This window comes from Mus caroli, chromosome 17, assembly GCF_900094665.2.
Source record: "Mus caroli chromosome 17, CAROLI_EIJ_v1.1, whole genome shotgun sequence".
Taxonomy (NCBI): domain Eukaryota; kingdom Metazoa; phylum Chordata; class Mammalia; order Rodentia; family Muridae; genus Mus; species Mus caroli.
In genome coordinates, this window is record NC_034586.1 from 19,561,344 (window position 1) to 19,580,746 (window position 19,403).

Consider the following 19,403-nt stretch of genomic DNA (forward strand, 5'->3'; position numbering starts at 1 on the left):
AAGATTTACACACACACATACAGAGAGAGGGAGGAGGGGGAGGGGGGAGAGAGGGAGGAGGGGGAGAGAGAGAGAGAGAGAAAGAAAGAAACTGTCTTCAGAAACACCAGAAGAGGGCATTGGATCCTAATACCAATTGAATGGTGGGAATTGAACTCATGACCTCTGTAAGAACAGTCAGTGCTCTTAACCACTGAACCATCTCTCCAGCCCATCATTTTCTTTAATATGGTTTTAATTTTCCAATTACATTTCTCTTAAAATAGTAGCTTTCCTTTATGCAAGCATTATTGAAAAGCAATTTTATTTAAAATGCAAGCAGCACAGACCCTTTTCCTCAGTAGAGGAAAGCCTGGACACAGCAGAGACACTGTCCGTGGTTTGGGGGACTACCATTTCCTCTTAGCACTGAACCCTGGTCATAGCGCATAGGTCCACCCCATCTCCTCTGTTGCTGGGTCTCTGATGCACCGTTGTGCAGTGGACATGCATGTGTCCAGTTAGTTATCATTGCACGCAGAGGTCTAAGGCTGACATGGATTCCCCTACGTTGTGAAATCAGGACAGCATTCTTTGATTGCCCCAACCCCTGCCCCCACATCCTGCTTCTGGGCAACACCTCCCTTCCAGGTGCGCTCTAAGGAAGATGGGCGACTCTATGCTGTTAAGCGCTACATGTCGCCATTCCGCGGCCCCAAAGACCGAACTCGTAAGCTGGCTGAGGTAGGTGGCCATGAGAAGGTGGGACAGCACCCACACTGCGTGAGACTGGAGCGGGCCTGGGAGGAGGGTGGCATCCTATACCTGCAGACAGAGCTCTGCGGGCCCAGCCTGCAGCAACACTGTGAAGCCTGGGGGGCCAGCCTGCCAGAGGCCCAGGTCTGGGGCTACTTGCGGGACATTCTTCTGGCTCTGGACCATCTACATAGTCAAGGCCTAGTTCACCTTGATGTCAAGCCTGCCAACATCTTCTTGGGCCCCCGGGGCCGCTGCAAGCTGGGCGACTTTGGACTACTGGTGGAGCTGGGTTCAACCGGTGCTGGCGAGGCCCAGGAGGGAGATCCTCGTTACATGGCCCCAGAACTGCTGCAGGGCTCTTATGGGACAGCAGCAGATGTGTTCAGGTGAGGCCTGGGTGAGGACTGTAAGAGCCCTTTGTTGGTGGCTGATCAGCAGACAGTAAGGGACTGCTTGATAGAGGAGCTCCTTCCTGGCACAGGGTAGGAGAGCAATCCAGCCTGGGAGGTGCTGTCCCTCCCTGCTAGCTGAAAGGTTTCCAGAGTAAGCAACAAGCCTGCCAGAGGCCCTTTACACTGTAGGCTAGCCGTCTCCTTGCAGCTCCATGGCTGTGCTCCAGGACAGGGAGAGTAATGAGGTGGAGGGACTTGTCAAGTCCACAGTTAACATCTGGGGCTACAGCCAGGCCCAGGGTTATGAGACCATACTGGCTACTACTACCCTGCCTCAGTGTATTCTATTCATCTCTACAGAATGATGATGCCAACCCTAGTAACCATGGAAACCATTTGCATGCCAGTGTGGTTCTGATGGGCTAGCTGCTTGAGTGTGGGGTCCATACTTCAAGTTGTCCATCTTGACTGGTGCTCACTGGCCCTCCAGGGCTCTCCTCAAAGCTCCTTACTCCTTTCTCACTAACTTTATGGTTTATGGTAGAAGAGAACAGCCCTTTCCCACCAGGATGCTGGATAGGACTGGGATCTGTGTCACAAAGCTGACTCTGCCTCTCTTTTGTCCTTCCTAGTCTGGGTCTCACCATCTTGGAAGTGGCCTGTAACATGGAACTGCCCCATGGTGGGGAGGGCTGGCAGCAGCTGCGCCAGGGATACTTGCCCCCTGAGTTCACTGCTGGTGAGTGGGAGTTCAGAAGAGCCAACTATCACCAGCTTCTGGCAAGGGGTGGCGAGTAGTAGGGGGCACCATTGGACTAAGGGCCCAGTCAGTACCCTGGCCCGACATGGCCCTGCCTCATCGGCAGGTCTGTCTTCTGAGCTGCGTTCTGTCCTCGCCATGATGCTGGAGCCTGACCCCCAGCTTCGAGCCACAGCCGAGGCCCTGTTGGCCTTACCCATGCTGAGGCAGCCACGTCCCTGGAATGTTCTGTGGTATATGGCTGCAGAAGCCCTGAGTCGAGGCTGGGCCCTGTGGCAGGTAAGCCTTTATGGTGCTGGGCTACCCTACCCATTCCTTGCCCAGGTGACCTTCCTGGCCTCCTGCGGCTCACTTCTGAACTTACTGTATACATTACTATTGTCCTTGAACGCATCATATTCCTACCTCAGCCTCCCAAGTGCTGTGATTCATCACAAGGCTTGGTTTCTGAAGTTCATTCTTTCCTTAGGCCCTGGTCACTCTGCTCTGCTGGCTCTGGCACGGGCTGGTGCATCCTGCCAGTTGGCTGCAGCCTCCAGGCCCACCGGCCACACCACCTGGCTCTCCACCTTGCAGCCCCCTCCTGGACAGCACCCTCTCCAGCAGCTGGGATAATGACAGCATAGGGTGGGTGGTGTGTATGTACATCACTGTGGTCAATTCCAGGGGTCTCGGACCCCCTGTCACACTCAGGACAAAAGACTGCCAGTGTAGAGGTAGCTGGTGGTCTGTGTAGGCAGCTGTGACATTCAGTGCACAACTGCAGTCCCCACCTCTGTAGAGGCTGTCCCTGTTCAGAGATAAAGTGCTGTCTTCCCCTGAGTGGACACCTCCCAGCACCTGGTAAGTCCCTGTCCTGAGAGGATTCCCTTGCTCCCAGGTGTCTGCTAGCCAAGGGAAAGAGAGTATAATTAAGAAATGGCTGCAAGGAGGAACCGTATGCTCTCAGGATGCCTCCCATTATAGAAACATCCCCTCACTCTGAAGGCTCCTTCTAAATGCTAGAGAAGCTTCATTTACCAAAACTCCACACCCTGCTCAGCTGGACCTGAAAAGGGACAGAGTTAACCCATGAATGTGGTCAGGCGGGAGAACTTGTCAGCTGCCAGTGTTTATTTCAAGTGTGGCCTTGTCCCTTCACCAAGCAGAGGCCTGAAACAAGGAGGAGCAGGGCTGTTTATCTCCTATGTTGCCCAACCCTCACCACCCTGCTTGTCCTCTTTCTTGTAGTCCCTCACTCTCCCCAGAGACCCTCCTGTCCCGGATCACTAGAAGAACCTCTACCCCTCGGAGCAGGTACATACCTAGGTGAGCCAGCCCCGGGGTCTAGGCTTGGGCACGGTTTTCTTTAGGATCCAGTGTCTTATTCTTTTTTTTTTTCTTCCTCCCCCAAGGGATGCCCTGGACCTAACTGATGTGGACTCAGAGCCTCCAAGAGGTCCCTGCCCCACCTTTGAGCCAAGGAACCTCCTCAGCCTGTTTGAGGACTCCCTAGACCCAGCCTGAGCACAGGCCCAGCCAGCCTTGGTGCTTTTAAACCTCTGACCATCTTGCCCACCTCTCCCCTGAAACTTCCGTATCTAATAAAAAGTAATGCGTCTTGGGAACACCCAAGGTTGCTCATGTGGCAGCATAGCTCTTCTTGTCCCTTTATTGATGTTGCCTAGGGTCTTGGGCCTTTGGGATGATCTGGCTGTGAGTCAGTATCCTTGGGCCAGCAGGCTGGAGCCACCCACTGTATAGAGATTTCCTGAGCAGACAAGTCTCTGGTAGGCAGGTCAGTCAGACCATGGCACTGAAGAGCTGAGTCCTTGGTCCAGTGAAGCCCAAATCCAACACCTCCATTCCAAAGCTGTGCCTGTTGCCTAGGAAAAGCAGCAGCTCCCCTCCTGTCTCCTGGCCAGATGATACAAGCAGGACCAATGTCCACTTGGCTCTGAGAGAAGCCTGGTCCCACTCCTCTGCATCCTCACTGCAGGAATGACAGGAACAGCAAAATTCTGGCTGCTGAGAGGTTTGACATGCAGAGCAGGAAGATGGAGATCAGGAAGCAGGGTCAGAGTGGCTAGCTCAAGAATCCAGGAGCAGGAGGTGTAGTTATGTATGGGAGCAGCAACATAGGGGTAGTGGCTCTGGGCTGGAGGCTTGGTAAGTTGGCAGGACTCAAGTGTCAGAGACTCTCATAGGTTAAACAGGGTAAATTGGAAAAAAAAAAATGGTTTCTTTCTAATGACAGCAAAACAGTGCCCAGGAGGGAAGATGGCAAGGAAAGGGGACGCTGGGGTTTGAAGGCCTGGGTGCAAGAAGTGAATCCATGGGGAAGAATGAAGAATGGTCTCCCAGTTAGGAAGTCCCATGTGCTGGTTCTTCCAGGGAACCAGCCCCTTGCAGACCAGCAGGAGGAAAGGTGGTGGAATTTGTCCAGGAAGCTGTGGGCAGGCCAGTTTGGCAGCTAAGAGGCAGCTCAGTCTGGGGGACAGGCATGGTGTGCAGCCCAGAGCAGGTCAGGCACAACCCCTGCATGGAGCTGGAGGATGGAGCCCACACTCAGCAAGTGCATGATCTGGTGGGAGTTGCCCCAGTAGTCGAAGCGACCAGGCCCCCACCGCTCGGGCAGGCGTGCCACATTCACCAGCCCTCCAAGCAGAGCCAGTGCATCCATGCGCAGGTAGCAGGGTAGAGAGCCTGGAGCCCCTGAGCCCAGCCCCACTCCACGGGCCCCAAACACCAGCAGGCGGGCCCCAGCTTGCCAACCAAAGGCTCGAAGCCGGGCACTGGTAGAGGGGGCAGTGAGAGCTCTCCAGCCAGCTACACCTGACAGTGCAGTGTAACCCATCAGGGCAGCTGGGCGAAGCCAGGGTCTGCAGGCCAGAGTGCAGTGGATGATGGGCAGGGCTCCTGCAGAGAGAGGGAGGGAAGGGGGGTAGGGGAGGGAGAGGAGGGGAGGGGGAGAGGGAGAGAAGAGGAGAGAAAGGGTTTAAGTCCAAATTAGCTGATCTTCCCAACCCACAGCTTCCACCAGTGGCCTCTGCCTCCACCACTCTGGGGCCCTGGCTCACCAAGGGTGTTGACAAGGCAGACTCCACACATATCCAAGGCAAGGAGCCGGGTGTACACAGGACTGCCTCCTTGGTGGCACATGAAGAGGTGATACAGCACAGAGGCTGCAGGGGGCACCAGGCAAGCCACACAGTGTGTACCTCCTAGCCAGCCATCCTTGCCCAGCTGACTCCAGGGCATGGTCATTGGCACCAACACCAGGAAGCCCAGCAGGGCTAGCCCTAGAAAGGAGGGAGAGTCATACATCAGACACAATCAGCATAAAAGGAGAATCATATCCACAAAGGTACCAACTGGAGCCAGGAAAATAGCTTAGTCGGTAAAAGCTGTTAAGCCTGACAACCTTAGCTTGATCCTGAACTCCACATGGTAGGAGAGAACCAATTCTCACAAATTGTCTTCTAACCTCCACATTCCTGCCCACCCACTCTTACACTATGAGTATGTTAAAAAATAAAAATTAAAAAACCAAAGTGGCATGACTATGAAAAACAAAAGAAAGTCAGAGCAAGGCAGAGTTCAGTGCTGCTGCCTGCCCACACAGAGCAGGTCTTGTGGGCTACAAACTTTCAGAAGGGTTACTGTCAGGATCACTGCAGATCTAGGAAGCAGAGACAATAAGCCCTACTTTGCAGGTGCAAAAACTAGCTTGGAGTAATCTGTCCCAGCTGAGCCCAGCGAGTAGGCAAAGGAGAGAGGATGATGAACCAGGGCAGACTAATTCCTGGCTAAAGCCACAGTTCCTCCCTGCCACACAACACAGGAGGCCAGACCAGGTCTGTCTTGTCTGTCTGTCTGTCCTGCAGAAATCTGGAGAAGCATGACCTCAGCCTGAGTTCTGATTAGGACAAGAGGGACATACCAGCCTCAGGGTTACTTAACATTGTCAAATGTCCAGGCAGATGGAGGCTTTGGGTCTTTTTGTTTTCCATAAAGAAAGCCAGGAAAGGCCAGAATGAGGGGAAAGGACTGGAAGAAGCCTATCCTGTCTCCACTGGGGCGCTTTCAGCTCTGTTCTTTCCAGTGCTGGCCTTTCTTGGACATTCCTCCCTTCCCCACAACCAGTTGGCATTGCCTTAATAGAGGACAAATGCAGGCATCAGCCCCACTCTTGGTGGGGGTCTGACTAGACAATAGCGATCTTCCTCTAGAGAAAAGCCCAAGTCTAAACCTAGCTGGCTCTAGTTCCCTCTCCCAGCTGGGGCGGCTCAAGGACAGGCCAGGGCTGTGTCAGCAGAGCTCTAGGGGCCCGCAAGAAGTGTGTTGGGGGGCGGGGTGGGGGAAAGCGGAGCCCCACGGTACTGCTATGGTCGTGGGGACTCAAGGCTACCGCGAGGAAGGGCTTGGGTCAGGCAGGGACAGTCTTCTTCTCTCCAATTCCTCCTAGCCAGTGAACGCCCATCTCCAGGATGAGCGCTGGAGGGGGAGGGTGCCCAAGGCGCAGGATTATCAAGGGGATACCAGGATTCTTACCCCTAGAGCTCAGCCGGATTAAGCTGGCTCCCACTCTGCTCCCCTCTCCTGCCTTGGGGCACTACTGGGAAAGCAGGAGCTGGCAACGAAGCTTGGGACAATGGCAGCTTTGTCACCGCGGCGCCTGACCCAACCAGAGCAGGGACAGTCCAGGACTTGAGCTTGGGGGGCTGCTGTGCTCACAGGCAAGGCGGCCGCGAGTGCAAGAAGCGTGAATCGGGGCGCGGCTCACCTACCGTGTGTGTAGATGTTGCCCAGTTCGTTGTGTAGGTAGAAAAGGCTGCGCAGACAGCCCGAGCCGCTGCTGGCCGGCCGGTAGCCGGTCAATACGAACTTATTGAACTGCAGGTGCGGCGGCGAGCTAGCCCAGTCCAGAAGACGAGGCCCGGTCAGGAACGCCATGGCCTCACGCACTGCGGCCGACCGGCGACCCTCTGCGCCTGGGCTTCCTTCTCAGTGGAGCTGCAGCGCTGGGAAGCTCATCCCGATTTACCTCCGGCTGTCCGGTGGCCCTGCCCGGGTCAGCAAGGAGGTCCCGGCCCCCTTCCCTCACGCGCTGCGCACGCGCGAGTTCGACGCCCCCGCAAGGGAGAGGAAGCTGGCAACCCCACGGTCGGAGCTCAGTGCATTCAGCTCCACCGTAGCAGAGCGGCGGAGGGAGAGCTCCGGTTGGCCGCAACGGCAGCCAGGCGTCTCGCCGCAGCCCGGAGGACGGGCGCGGCCGGACGCCGGAGGGGACAGCAGGCTCCACCCCGGCTCCTCGCCCCCGCCACCCTGCCTGTGTTTCGCGCGCTGGATTCCTGACGTTCTTGTTGCAGGGACCAATGAGCTCTGCGGACGGAGATGCTCCGCCCCGAGACCGCCCAGGCCTTCTCTTTTTAACATATGTGGTTCCAGCCTTCTTTGCGTGGAGTGGTTGTTGGCTTGGGACGCGAGGTTCTGTGTCGGGCTCCTCCACTGGAGTGGCCTAGCACCTTGGGTCTACCAACATTATCACACCCCAGCTTTCTTAGTGACCTTCAGGTTGTCGCACCTTTGGGCACCTACCTCAAGCACATAACCCGGCTACCCAGCTCTAAGCCCACAGTCAGACTCTGTCCAAGGTGCTGCTGGCTAAGCGCCCCACCCCCCCACCCCCCGAAGAGTCCTGAGCAGAGCAGGCGCTTACCCACTTTGGGGGTACATTTCCATTGGCGGGGAACCCAAGCGTCTAAGATGTGTGGTGCACCTGGAACCCTTAGCGAGGCCCAGCCCTTCCGGCCAGGCTGCTTCGTGCTTGGGTTCCACCCAATTCACTCCCTTTTATCGCCCACAAAGCACACCCTTAGCCCTGCCCAGTACAGGCAAGGAACCGGCAAAGGCAGGAGACCAGGGAAGCAAGGTCGGTTCTCTTCTACTCTGGCAGGGACAAGGAAGGCGCTTCTTCCTCATAAAACTACCCAAGACCAACTTCCACATCCTCTTATAAGAAAGCTCACAGTGTGCACACCCAGCATCCCACCTGCAGCCCCCCTGCCCACACCCTTATCGACAGGTTCTTCCTCACGCAAAGAACTTGCTAAAGCCTCTACCAAAATAGGCCTTTTATTTTAAGTCTATACTGAGTCTTTAGATCACTTTTGTTTTGTTTTTGTTTTTTGAGACAGGGTTTCTCTGTATAGCCTTGGCTGTCCTGGAACTCACTTTGTAGACCAGGCTGGCCTCGAACTCAGAAATCCGCCCGCCTCTGCCTCCCGAGTGCTGGGACTAAAGGCATGCGCCACCACGCCCGGCTTTAGATCACTTTTGTTGGCCCCTAACCTTTCATCGAGGGCAGCAGTCCAGGACCATCCCCAAAAGAGGCGCAAAGAACCCTGAAACCAAACACCACCCATCACATCAAGGTCCATGAATTAGGGTGTTGGATTCCCTTTGCCCTTTGGCTTCAGTCATCTGGACCCCAAGGGTCAGACCAAGTTCCCAAATAGCACTGGATGCTTCCTGTCCGATTTTCTGGTCTTCCCGAGATGATCAGAGACCAAGCTGCTTTTAAAGGGGCACAAGGTCGAGGTAGGGTGCTGCATAATATCTCGGGTGTCCATCTCGCTGGCAGAAGTGGTGATGGACTTACGTACGTCTGGGGTCAGAGAGCAGAGACGAGCGAGCGCAAGGAGCTCTGGCTGGAGGCACTCAGGGGACGGTAGCCCGCAGCAGGACCCTCAGCCTGAGAGTCCCCTGGGGGACAGGGCAGGGCCACCCCTCGGGGCCGGCGGTACCACACAGCCCAGCTTCTCCCGGGGCCCCGGGAAGGTCCCATGGACAGAGACCCTTTTCCTGGAGCCAGCAGACAGCTCCTAGGGAGGGAGCAGACGTCAGCTGGACCCATACCCAGCCCTGCCTCTAACATCCTGCTCTGCCTGCGAACCAATTCTCCCACGGCCTCGCCCACTCAAGAACCCAGGGCCTTCCTAGCTTCGTTCCCCAGCCCAGGCTTCCCACCGGAGACCCCACACCCGAGGCACGAGGCAACAAGCGCCCAGTGCGGGCTCTGCCCTCAGGCCCTGCCCCAGCGCCCGCACCGTCGACGCAGCAAACGCAGTAGGGACAGGAGCAACAGCAGCAGCACAGAGGAGGCCGTCACGGTGGAGAAGACTCGGGCTGCGGGCACAAGGGTGTGATGAGGACAGGCCTCCGAAAGGCCACTCCTTGTTTAACTCCCACCTTGTAAGTCAGCCTCACCACCTATCGAAGCCTGTGCAGCTCCGGGCTTGGGGCTGCAGCTCACGTTAGCCCCATCGGGGTCCCCTGCGAGACTCTCAGCTGAATCCTCTGGAGATGCTCTGCCCTCCACTGTATCCTGCAGCCCTGCGGAGACAGGTGTGAGGCGAGGTGGCCAGGAGTGCGGTTGTGTGGGCGGCGGCAGGAGGACCGGCCCCTGGCTCACCGCGGTAGGTGAGCGCGAAGCCTTGAGCGTGGCCTCTTGCGTCGCTGCGGAAGGTGAGCAGCAGCGCAGCAGTGCGCAGGCGCAGCGGTCCGGGCGGCGGTGGATGGGCGCCGTCGAAGGCACGGAGCAGGTTGCCGGACGAGATGTCGCGTAGCTCCAGCCGGTCTCGAGAATCAGCCAACTCGAAGAGGCGGAAGGTGAGTTCTAGCACAGCGCCCAGTTGGCCCAATACCCAGCTGCAGTTCCGGTCTGGTCCATACTCATCCGGAAAATCCGGGGAGTAGATGACGCCTTGAGGAGCCGACCAGTTTCCCTGGCAGGAGCCCACAGACACTGTGGGCAGAGCAGGCGGTCACGAAACAAGTGGCCAGCTTCGCTTTCTTTCCAGCGCAGGTGGCAAGATTCCCCTTTTCGAGCTAGGCCTCATTCCCACCCCAGTACTGGCACCGCTCAGTTTCTTTAAGTAGGCCCCTCCTTCGAACCAATTCCTAATTAAGTGCTGGCTTCACCATCAGGTCCAGCCTCAAGCCCATTACAGATCCTGCCTTTATTCTTAGTCTCCTTAACATGCCCCATTCCAACCGAAGGCTTCCTGATTCCACTCCTAGTGGAGGAATGGCACATTAGACTCCACCCTTCATTCTGGTCTACGTCTCACCTTCATAGATGCCCAGTCGTCCATCGCCTCCACAGAGCTGGCCTGGGTGGCCAAAACAGATCTGATCACAGTCGGTGGCAGGGGCTGGACGTCCCCGGGCCAGGTCACTTTCAGAGCCACAGAAGCAGGCATAACCAGCCTCCACACCAGCCAGCTGGGAGCACAGACTGGGTGACCCCAAAGGCAGGGATGGTGGATATGGGTGAGTAGTGGGGCGGGAAGTAGGGAATTGGTGGGGTTCAGAAGTTAGTGTCAAGTTTGGCATTTGTGTTGGGAGCTGGGTAGGGTGCTGAGGTCAAGGTCAGGGGTCACTGGCCTGGGCTCTAGGACAGTACCTGGTAGCCCTTCATGCGGCAGAATCGAAGGCACACTTGGACAGTGAGCTTTGTGGAGGTGCCACTGGGACCACTGAGAGCAGGGGGTGCCCCAGAGTCCACGAAGCAGCCCAGGTACCCAGGCACTGTGGAGGGAACAGAGTCAGTGTCTCACCTCTGAGTGACCCTCTGGCTGGGTGGGCTCTTGACTTTACTCACTGTGACATGTGGGGATATCACAGTAGCGCCAGTAGATGCCCTCTTCTGTCTCTGCCACGTAGCACCAGGGCTGCACATCACCGTCTGGGTTCCTGTGGTCCGGAGGGAGATAGTGAGAAGGCCAAGAGCCGGTTCCTCTCTTGTCAGTACATTCTCCGCCCACCTGCTCCAGGATGCTGACTTTTCCAAGAGGAGGAAAGGCTCTATAAGAGCCTGAAAGGTTTTTGTTTTGTTTTGTTTTTTTCTGGTTGTTAGACTTGACCTGGCTTCAATGGGTCCTTGCTACTCTCTTGCATACAGCTGGTGCAAATGGTAAGCCCTAAGCTTTGTGGCAGGGCAGAAAAGTGGTCCCCTTTCCAGCCCCTGACTGATAATGCTACAAACGAAAGCTGTGTCTTTGAACTCCTCATATGACGGATTGTAGAAGTTGCTCAAGCAAGTAGGGCAGAGCCAGTCAAATCATTCCAGGGGGCGGGTCCAACCAGTCAAGGCATCCCAGGGCCTCTTGAGGGTGTAAGCCTTTGTGCTGGCTCTGACTGGCTTTGCAGAAAACGGTCACATATCTTTAAAAGCCAGGTTTTTGCAAACCTTGCAAACCTCATTTGAGATAGGGCCCACCTTAAATCTTTCTGAGAGTACTGTACCAGGCCAGAGCAGACGCCTCTCTGTCCCTCCTCCTGCCACCACTGGTCCAGCCTTGCTGAAGCGTACCCTCCCACCCACCCACCCCAGAACTCCCCTCCTCACCTACAGAAGTTATGCGCACCCAACCCCCAGCGGCCCTGAGGGTCGCTGGCGCTGCTGTAGCTGTGCTGCTGTGTCTGGTCCCAGAAAAGACAAGGGCGTCCAGCTCCGCGTGGGCCGGTGTAGTTCTGGTGGCCGCGGTAGTCAGCGCCGTTCACCTGGAAGCATTCGGACAGGCCTGCCCGGCAACCGCGGGATCTGGAGAAGTCTGGACACCCACTGGGCCTCCTCAAGCCTGGTCCCAGCCAGTACTCCCCAGTTCCCATCCCCGAGGGGGCCTTCGGGTTGCTCAACTGCTCCACCCACCTGCTGTCCCGCCTCTCCAGCTTTGGGACCCCTTCCCTGCGGCCCAGGAGAGAGCAGTGACTTTGGCCTGGCCGTCTTGCCTAACTCACCTGGACTGTGCAGGCTCCCTGCTGAGGCCCCGTGCAGCCGCAGCAGCAACGGGAAGAGGAGGAGGAAGCCCTGCAGATGTGGTGTCCCCATCTTCCCTAATCAAAGAGATGTGCCTTGGACGGAACACGGCCTGGGACACCCACGGGGTCTAGGATCTCCCAGGTGACCTGAGGAGCAGGGGGCGTTGTCCTTTGATTGTCTGTCCTGATCTTACTTTTGTCGGCGCTGCCGGTCTGAGACCAGGAAATACCTTCCCGGGATCTCTACCCGGCTGTCGCTCTTCAGGGGTCTCTAGGGAAGGTATCTGGCGGGAGGGTGACTTCAGGCTCGGCTTTCTAACTCTGGGTCGTGCCTGGGCCCCCACACTCACCCCATCGAACTGTGCCTTGCACCTTGAGACTCCCTCACCCAGGTTTCTAAAGCACTGCCTCCTGCCCCCCTTGTGTCCCTATAGGTCCCTCCCCTCTTGTCCCACACCCCCTAGGGAAGGCTGGAAGCCCCGCCTGCGACTGCAGCGCAGGCAGCAGGTCCAGACGCCTCCCATGCCTGATCCCCGGGACCCCCACCGTCCCAACACATGCCTCCCACCCTTTCTTCTTTCTTTCCATGGTCGGTGTGGGTTCTATTGGGAGGGTATGGAGGGACACAGACCAGGTTAACAGACCTCTAGAGGACCCTAAAGGGAGAGTTACAGGGCTCCCTCCCGCGACTGCACCCAGTCAAAAGGACACAGGCACCCAGATTTAAGTGCGCGCGCGCTCCCATTCAATCCATTCATTCATTGTAAGACGCTCACACGCACATCTTCCCGGAATCCTCACGCTTCTGTCTCCCCAGGTCCCGCCGCGGCTGGCTTGAATAAGAAAACGCCACTCCCTGACCCTGATCGCGGGAGACAGACAGGAATCGTGGACGCTTAGTCCACGACAGGCAGGGGCAGCTGGTGTCTGGGGAGGAAGGCAGCTGCGCCCCCGGTTCCAGCCCGCCCCCTCTCCCGTTTCCATTTCTTCCACTCCCTAGGACCCCAGCCCAGGCTCTCCGGAGCCTTGCCTTGGCGGAATTCCCCAAGCGGTGCCCCCCACCTGGAGGGGAGGGGGAGGGGAGCAGGCCCAGGCAAGCGTGGGGGGAAATTCCCCGCCCCCTCCCCCTGAGCCCGACTCCTCCGAGTCCTCTGATCTCCCAGTGCTGCCCCGGGGCTTGGGGGGAGGCCAGCGCAGGTGCGTGGGAGGGCGGGGGCGGGGACCCGGGGAGGGAGATTGGGGGGGGGGGAACGACTCTAGGCAGCCCTACCCCGTCCAAACCCCTTGCCCATCAGACCAGCCTGCCCACCCTTTACTAACTTCTGTATACCTTGGACCCAGGTTGACTTGACCCAGCTCTGACAGTCCTGAGAGCGTTCGCCACCTAACACACGTCCTGAAGCAGATGGAGAAACAAGATTCACAGGGAGCATTCTGAGAGGCCCAAGTGTACGTGGCAGAGATCAAAGATTAGCTGTGGGAGCCCTACAGTTGTGTAGCTGGCGCCCCATGCGAAGGTTCTTGGGGCTACCACAAGTTGCGAGGGGGTGGAGGGAGTGTGATTGAGGTGGGGTATTCCAAGGAGACAGACCTGCTTTAGGTTGTAAGCTAGTGAGTGGCGCCTCCTCTGGCAGTTCGCTCAGTAGCCAAGATGAGGTTCCAGCCGGGAGTGCCCCTCTTGTACTGACTCTACCAGAGCCCTCCAGATATCTAACAAGGACGCTCCAAGAAGACTTGTCTGTCCTTCCCTTTCCACCGGAGAGCAAAAACGAATGTTGAAGCTCTGTAGTTTTCGCCTCACGTTTTATGTGAGGGTCAGTCCAGTGGAGGAAGAAGCGAAGAACACAAGTGAATGTCCATGATCTCATGCATGGCAGAGTTGGCCAACGAACAGTAAGCCTTAAAATAACTCCCCACAGTTTAGGATGGATCTGCCCAGTCCTGTCTCCTGCAAAGGGACAAGGGAGAGAGATGGTATTCAGTTACCAGGCTGGGGACACTGAGTGGAAAGAGGTAGAGTATTCAGTCTGGGGTGGCTGTGGAACCTTTGAAAAGTAAGACAGGCCACATGCCCCGCACCCCTAACACACACACTTCCCCAGCATTCCACACTCAGCCCTGTACAGGCAGCAGCCTGTCAGCATTCCCAAGGCCCTAGGGGAACATTTGCACCTCCCCATTCTGCAGGTCCACGAACTGGGGCTCAGAGGCCCTTGGCAACTATGGGCTCACTAGCTAGTCAGTGTTGGAGCCTGGTTTCAAGTAGAGTCTGCTCTAGGTGCTGGGCACTGACACCGTTGTTCCTACCACCTTTGGGGTTCTCTAACTCCACAGAACCATGTGGCTAGGGAGGGACACCAGGTAGCGCTCTCTCTCTCTCTCTCTCTTTCTGGTTTTTTGGGTTTTTTTTGTTTTGTTTTGTTTTGTTTTTCCAGACAGGGTTTCTCTGTGTATCCCTGACTGTCCTGGAACTCACTTTGTAGACCAGGCTGGCCTTGAACTCAGAAATCCACCTGCCTCTGCCTCCCCAGTGCTGGGATTAAAGGCGTGCGTCACCACACCCAGCAGCTCTCTCTTTAGAAAAAAAAAGTATATATTTGTAGCCCTGCTGGACTAGAGCTTGCCATAGTAGACCTAGTTGGACTGGAACTCACAGAATTCCCCTGCCTCTGCCCCCTGCATGACAGAATTAAAAGTGTGGGCCACCATGCCCACCTTCCAGTTCTCTTTGTCCAGGACCACAAGTCCCATTACTTTCCCCACACCTCCACTGAGAGCCGCGATCCCACTGCAGGCTCCCTGGGAGAGCTTTTTCACAGCTGGAGAAATCAAAGTACTGAAAGTTCATGTAGGGTCACAGTGCCTAAGACCCTGACCCTGGTGGACAAAGGAGCTTCCTGATCTGTCACTTCCTGCACACACTTGTTATGTGGCAACAGCAGAGAGACAAGAACAGAAAACTTGGACATGAGGGTGGGTGGCCTTTGCTTGTATTTCCTTGGAAGCACATGATATCAGGTTTGTCCAGCCTGTGTGTGTGTGTGTGTGTAGAGAGAGAGAGACATTGGGTGGCATTACCCCAGGACATTTCCCAGGGTGCATTTGAGCCCATTAGAGTGAGCGTAGATGCCAATGCAGACTCAGCAAAAGGAACCCCACAATTCTCAGTCGGATATCCGGGTCTCTCAGCGGTGGCACATGGTGTTCTGCGCGCATGCCTGCTTTCACACTTCCCTTCCCCCACCCCAGAGTCGGCTTGTCTTTCTCACTTCCTGGTAACTACACCTTCCTCTCTGAATCACACCTTCCTTGGTCATAGATCATAAGTAAGATGTTGTGTAGGTGCCATTTGATGCTTTGGGTCTCAAAAGCCTACTGCTACACCATGTCCGTTTCCTCTGTCGGCACCACCACCTGGCCAACTGTGAGAGAGAGGGCTGGCTTAGTGTACGTCAGTGAGAGGGCTGCCTCGGCTGCCTCAGTGTACTTCAGTGTACGACGCTCACCTTTTTTTTTTTTTAAAGATTTATTTTACGTATATGGGTACACTGTAGCCAAACAGATGGCTGTGAGCCATCATATGTTTGTTGGGAAGTGAATTTTTAGGACCTCTGTCTGCTCCAGTCAACTCTGATCACTCAGTTCATGCTCGCTCCAGCCCAAAGACTTTTATTATTATACATAAGTACACTCACTGTAGCTGTCGTCAGATCCCTTTGTCGGGTGGTTGTGAGCCACCATGTGGTTGCTGGAATTTGAACTCAGGACCTTCAGAAGAGCAGTCAGTGCTCTTACCCGCTGAGCCATATCACCAGTCCCACACTCACCTTCATTGTAACATTGCTGCTGGCTTGTCATAAGTGCTCACAGCCTGTCAGGGCTAGGGAACACTCAGCCATGGATACCCACTTGACTTTGTCCATCTAAATTTCTTGAGCTTTCTCTGCCTCAGTTTCCCTACTGGGATGCCACATTTGGGGAAACATGTGTCCAGCAGTTTTGCAAGCCAATTGGTCCTCTGGGAGGCACGGAGGGTAGCAACCTTTGCAATTTACATCTGCCTCCAGCCTCTAGGGGGTGCTAGAGAACTGTTTCCAGAGAACTCTCGGTGATTTATTGGAATTTGTCATTCTGGACTAGGTTGGTAATTCTGAGGGGTGGAGTCAGTTTGTCTGCTCCGCCCATGAAATTCTTCTGGAGGGGCCTCTCAGGAAGGGCGGCTACTGACCTGGGGCTATGGGTTATGCAGGTTCTTCGTTGCCCCTCCCTCACAGGAGGCACAGGAAGGAAAGGTTTCACTTTCAAGGATGAGATGGCTAAACAGAAAGGCCCTGTCCAGTCATTTGCAATCAGACTTCGCCTGGTGGTTGCTACAGTGACTGACTTGAGGGGGTATCAGGGGTGTGGGGACCTCTGGGAAGAAGACTGAGAGCCTGGAGACCCAACAGTAGTTGGTGAGGAACCACCATGACTTGGTTTCAGAGTCCGCTGGCTTGGAGCAGAAAGGTAGGAACTGTATCCTGCCCATCCTCTCGTCCTGCTTCCCCAGACCCCTGACTCTGTCTTCTTTTTCCTCAGGAAAATTATGGCACCAGCTGGGAGCTGCAAATGCCTGTGGGGGGTCCCAGTTGCTGCTGGTGTCCTGGCCCTCCTGGCCCTCCTGGCCTTGGCTTACCATTGTCTCAAAGAGGTACCTTCCTTCTCCTGACTCCATGCCTCTGCCCACAGCCATCTCCTTAGAACCTTCTCTCTTTCTCATGACTCTCTCTGTGCCCAGGCCTGGAAGTCCAGATGCCAGCAGCCCTTGCCATGAGGGTTGGAGGTGTCCTCAAACTGGAGAGAGCCTACAGCTTGTCTTCATCCACAGCCCAAGTCAGGGCCGGCTGGCGACCCTCTCTTCAGAGCCCCATGGCCCTCTACTGGCTTCCCCACTGTCCGTCTGAAGACCCTACTGGTACCAGGACAGCCCCCTTGGCTTTGGGTCTGAAGAGACCTCCATGTTTCAGAGGAGATTGTGGTATTGGCCAAGCACCCTGCACCTGTTAATGTGGATGAAGGATTGAATCTACGGGAGGAGGGTAATGTGGGGTGAGGGCTGGGTCCTCATTCCCTCCGGTGTCAGGCATGAGGGTGGGGAGACACTAGCAGAACTGTCTGTTGTCTCTGGGTTGTGGCATCAAGGCTTTCTCTCCCCAGAGTCACTTCAAGAAGCCAAGGCCCTGGTTACTCCATCTTAGCAGTAGCCTGTTCCTCTGGGGGTGCGGTAGGGGTGACACCGTGACCCAAAGGGGAGCTGTGGACTAGAAGCAAAAGCACAAGGCCCTCCAGAGTGGCCAAGAATGTCTCAGCAGGCAGAGGAAGCTATGTCTGACCTCCACTCCCCAAGTCTCTGTCATTGCCCAGGCAGAGCTTTGGGGTCTCATGTCCCGGCTGGCTCCTTCCTGGGACCATGGCAAGGGCCACTGCAACCTCACCCTTTGTGGCCCCTGAGCTCTCTTGGCTCAGCCCAGGCACCAGAGAAGGCAGGGCCTACTGAAGCACATCAGGGGTCCCTGGCTGGCGAGCAGTAAGCCTGTGGAACTTTCTGGGTCAGGACACTGCTGCAGGCCCCCTGTGTCCACTGTGACCTGGACTCCTGAGATCACCCAGGACCACCTCATTTTTTTTTTCCTGAGCTTCCCTGGGTCAGGGAGGGTGAGTTAGTAATGGCAGGTTAGTGAGGCTATGGCAAGCCGAATCTGAAAGTGATTCCTGCCCCTGGAGATGCACAGGCTCACCAGCCAGTTCCCTGGAGTGTAGACGTAACCCTGCATGCACCAACGTTCTTCTCTGACTATGTCACACTGTGTGGAGATGGTGGAGGGATTGATGCAGATGAATTAGCGTCTCTAATTAATTAAACGGTCCTTGAGTTAAGTAAGAGATGGGGACAGGAACACTGGTGCATGCCTGTGGTCTAAGCTAAATGTGGCAGGTTGAGGCAGCAGAATGACTTGAGTCTAGGACTCAAGGTCAGCCTGGATAACAAAGCACAGCCTGGCCTTAACTCTCAGTGGGGTCTGCTATGTAGCTCAGGCAGGCGTGGAAATTGTTAGGTAGCCCCATCTGGCCTCATCTGAGATCCTCATACCTTGATTCCCTGAGTCCTGGGCCTGAGGGAGGCACATAGAATTTGAGACCTTGATTCTCAAAACAAAAACAAAAAACAAACAAACAAACAAAAAAAAAGATGCTGGTGATGAACCTAGAGGGCCTGATTTGGCCAGTGGACTGTCTGGAGTCTAGATTTCTGCCCATAGCTGCACAGGAGAGGATGAGCTACCAGCCTTAGTTAGGGGCTGCCACTTTGATTGAAGCTGTGTGTGCCTCCAGGCAAAGGACACTGTTCAGACCTCCCAGAGACCTGGTTCACCAAAGGCATGAGCTAATAACAGGGAGTGTTTGGCAGCTGATCTTGGTAAATTGTTCAAAGCAGTAGTGTGTTGGACAGGACAGGCTGGTGGGCTTGGGGGCAGTGTGGAGTGAGACCAGCGTGGACAGGGCACAAGTGTCTAGGGCTGCAGGAAAGCGTGCCAAGCCTCTAATACCCTCCTGTTTGGCAGGGGCCTCTGCCATGGTCAGGTAGGTCACGCTGAGTCTATTACAGTCCTGCAGAATAAGAACAAGATTGGTCTCCCCGGAGTACTGGATATCCCCGGAGTACTGGATATCCCCGGAGTACTGGATATCCCCGGAGTACTGGATATCCCCGGAGTACTGGATATCCCCGGAGTACTGGATATCTTCCCGAGCAACAGGCTGTAGGCGGAGGCAAGTGGAGGAAGGCCTAAAGACCAAGTTAAAGACCTAGAGGCCCTGGAGACATCCGTAAGTACATCTCTGGTGTCTGGTCCTTAAATGAGGTAATCACACCTGACACACACAGCCAGGGAGAGGACCCCATGGCAGTAACTGTGGAGTCTGCACTGGCAGGCTGAGGAGGGGCCTGAGGAGAAGTGGGTGTTGGAAGCCTCCCGTTGCAGGGTGAGAAGATGGTCTCCAGGTGAGAGAGAAGCAGAGGGATGGGAATGTATATTAAATCCCACAGTTGCTGGGCAGTGGTGGCACATCCTTAACGCCAGCTCTCAGGAGGCAGAGGCAGGTGGATCTCGGTTTTAGGCCAGACTAGTCTACAGAATAAGTTTCAGGACAGCTACCTAGAGGGAGGACTACATAGAGAAAGCATGTCTCATAAACCCAAATCAAACCCCACCATTGAGTTTTTACTTGAAATCCTCTTCTCTCTACCTACCTGGTGCTGAGATTACAGACGTGTGCCCCAGGGGTGCTGGGAATCTGACTCAGGTCCTTACGGCTGTGTAGTAAGCACTTTAATAAGTGAGCCGTTTCCCCAGCCTTCAGACTGGAGACAAATCTCAGGTGGAGGCCCAGGATGGCTGGTAATCAGAGCCAGTTAATGACGAAGATGAAAAGTGGGGAGTCGCCTGCCCAGGAGGTGCCCAGCGTTTCAAGAGGCAAACCTGGCCTTTGCTTGGGGTACCACTTCCATCTGTGGCTCTCACTTGGGGTACGCTTCCATTTGTGGCTCACTTGGGGCACCACTTCCATTTCTGGCTCACTTGGGGCACTGCTTCCATTTGTGGCCCACTATAACTCATTCTCATGAGCTCAGAAGAACTCAAGCTGAGAGGTAGTACATGGCCCAC

At 55.7% G+C, this 19,403-nt stretch overlaps 3 protein-coding genes and 1 long non-coding RNA gene across 9 annotated transcripts in view; 2 read left to right on the top strand and 2 right to left on the bottom strand.

Annotated features, from left to right (window-relative positions):
• Pkmyt1 (protein kinase, membrane associated tyrosine/threonine 1) overlaps positions 1-3,525 on the top strand; it is a 10,677-nt gene extending 7,152 nt beyond the window's left edge. Inside the window, exons 3-8 of the mRNA XM_021186200.1 lie at positions 631-1,124; positions 1,763-1,869; positions 1,997-2,169; positions 2,360-2,517; positions 3,121-3,198; positions 3,285-3,525. Coding sequence (XP_021041859.1) covers positions 631-1,124; positions 1,763-1,869; positions 1,997-2,169; positions 2,360-2,517; positions 3,121-3,198; positions 3,285-3,396 — 1,122 coding nt within the window. The 3' untranslated portion in view covers positions 3,397-3,525. The remainder of the gene's footprint in view (positions 1-630; positions 1,125-1,762; positions 1,870-1,996; positions 2,170-2,359; positions 2,518-3,120; positions 3,199-3,284) is intronic.
• Positions 2,982-7,173, bottom strand: Paqr4 (progestin and adipoQ receptor family member 4). Its single transcript, XM_021149777.2, has 3 exons — positions 6,660-7,173; positions 4,950-5,171; positions 2,982-4,788 (listed from the first exon to the last, which is right to left on the bottom strand). The coding sequence occupies exons 1-3, from the start codon at positions 6,823-6,825 to the stop codon at positions 4,355-4,357; spliced, it is 822 nt and encodes a 273-aa protein (XP_021005436.1). The 5' UTR covers positions 6,826-7,173; the 3' UTR covers positions 2,982-4,354.
• An 818-nt stretch (positions 7,174-7,991) lies between these two features.
• Positions 7,992-12,570, bottom strand: Kremen2 (kringle containing transmembrane protein 2). Of its 4 annotated transcripts, XM_021149472.1 has the most exons (10): positions 12,480-12,570; positions 11,677-11,844; positions 11,285-11,459; positions 10,538-10,629; positions 10,340-10,464; positions 10,005-10,158; positions 9,347-9,679; positions 9,142-9,267; positions 8,982-9,060; positions 7,992-8,756 (listed from the first exon to the last, which is right to left on the bottom strand). In XM_021149472.1, the coding sequence occupies exons 2-10, from the start codon at positions 11,765-11,767 to the stop codon at positions 8,546-8,548; spliced, it is 1,386 nt and encodes a 461-aa protein (XP_021005131.1). In that variant the 5' UTR covers positions 11,768-11,844; positions 12,480-12,570; the 3' UTR covers positions 7,992-8,545. The 4 variants fall into 4 exon arrangements, with proteins under 4 accessions (XP_021005131.1, XP_021005132.1, XP_029327171.1 ...); XM_021149473.2 differs by lacking the exon at positions 12,480-12,570 and having other exon boundaries at positions 8,159-8,756; positions 10,005-10,041; positions 11,677-11,767; XM_029471311.1 differs by lacking the exons at positions 8,982-9,060; positions 12,480-12,570 and having other exon boundaries at positions 8,159-8,756; positions 11,677-11,826.
• Positions 12,571-13,091: 521 nt separating this feature from the next.
• Positions 13,092-18,854, top strand: LOC110283927. Of its 3 annotated transcripts, none has more exons than XR_003835290.1 (4): positions 13,092-13,146; positions 16,276-16,387; positions 16,475-16,775; positions 18,344-18,854. It is a non-coding gene; the product is annotated as an uncharacterized LOC110283927 (long non-coding RNA). The 3 variants fall into 3 exon arrangements; XR_003835289.1 differs by lacking the exon at positions 13,092-13,146 and adding an exon at positions 15,921-16,203; XR_003835288.1 differs by lacking the exons at positions 13,092-13,146; positions 18,344-18,854 and adding an exon at positions 15,921-16,203 and having other exon boundaries at positions 16,475-17,903.
• Positions 18,855-19,403: the final 549 nt, after the last annotated feature.

Coding starts and splice junctions, on each gene's coding strand:
- Paqr4 (XM_021149777.2), bottom strand. CDS start 6,825: ATGGCGTTCCTGACCGGGCCTCGTCTTCTGGACTGGGCTAGCTCGCCG. Junction 5,172..6,659: donor GGGCAACATCTACACACACG/GTAGGTGAGCCG, acceptor CCTCCTTTCTAG/GGCTAGCCCTGCTGGGCTTC. Junction 4,789..4,949: donor CTGCCTTGTCAACACCCTTG/GTGAGCCAGGGC, acceptor CTCTCTCTGCAG/GAGCCCTGCCCATCATCCAC.
- Kremen2 (XM_021149472.1), bottom strand. CDS start 11,767: ATGGGGACACCACATCTGCAGGGCTTCCTCCTCCTCTTCCCGTTGCTG. Junction 10,630..11,284: donor GGTGCGCATAACTTCTGTAG/GTGAGGAGGGGA, acceptor TCCGGACCACAG/GAACCCAGACGGTGATGTGC. Junction 10,159..10,339: donor GCCGCATGAAGGGCTACCAG/GTACTGTCCTAG, acceptor CTGTGCTCCCAG/CTGGCTGGTGTGGAGGCTGG.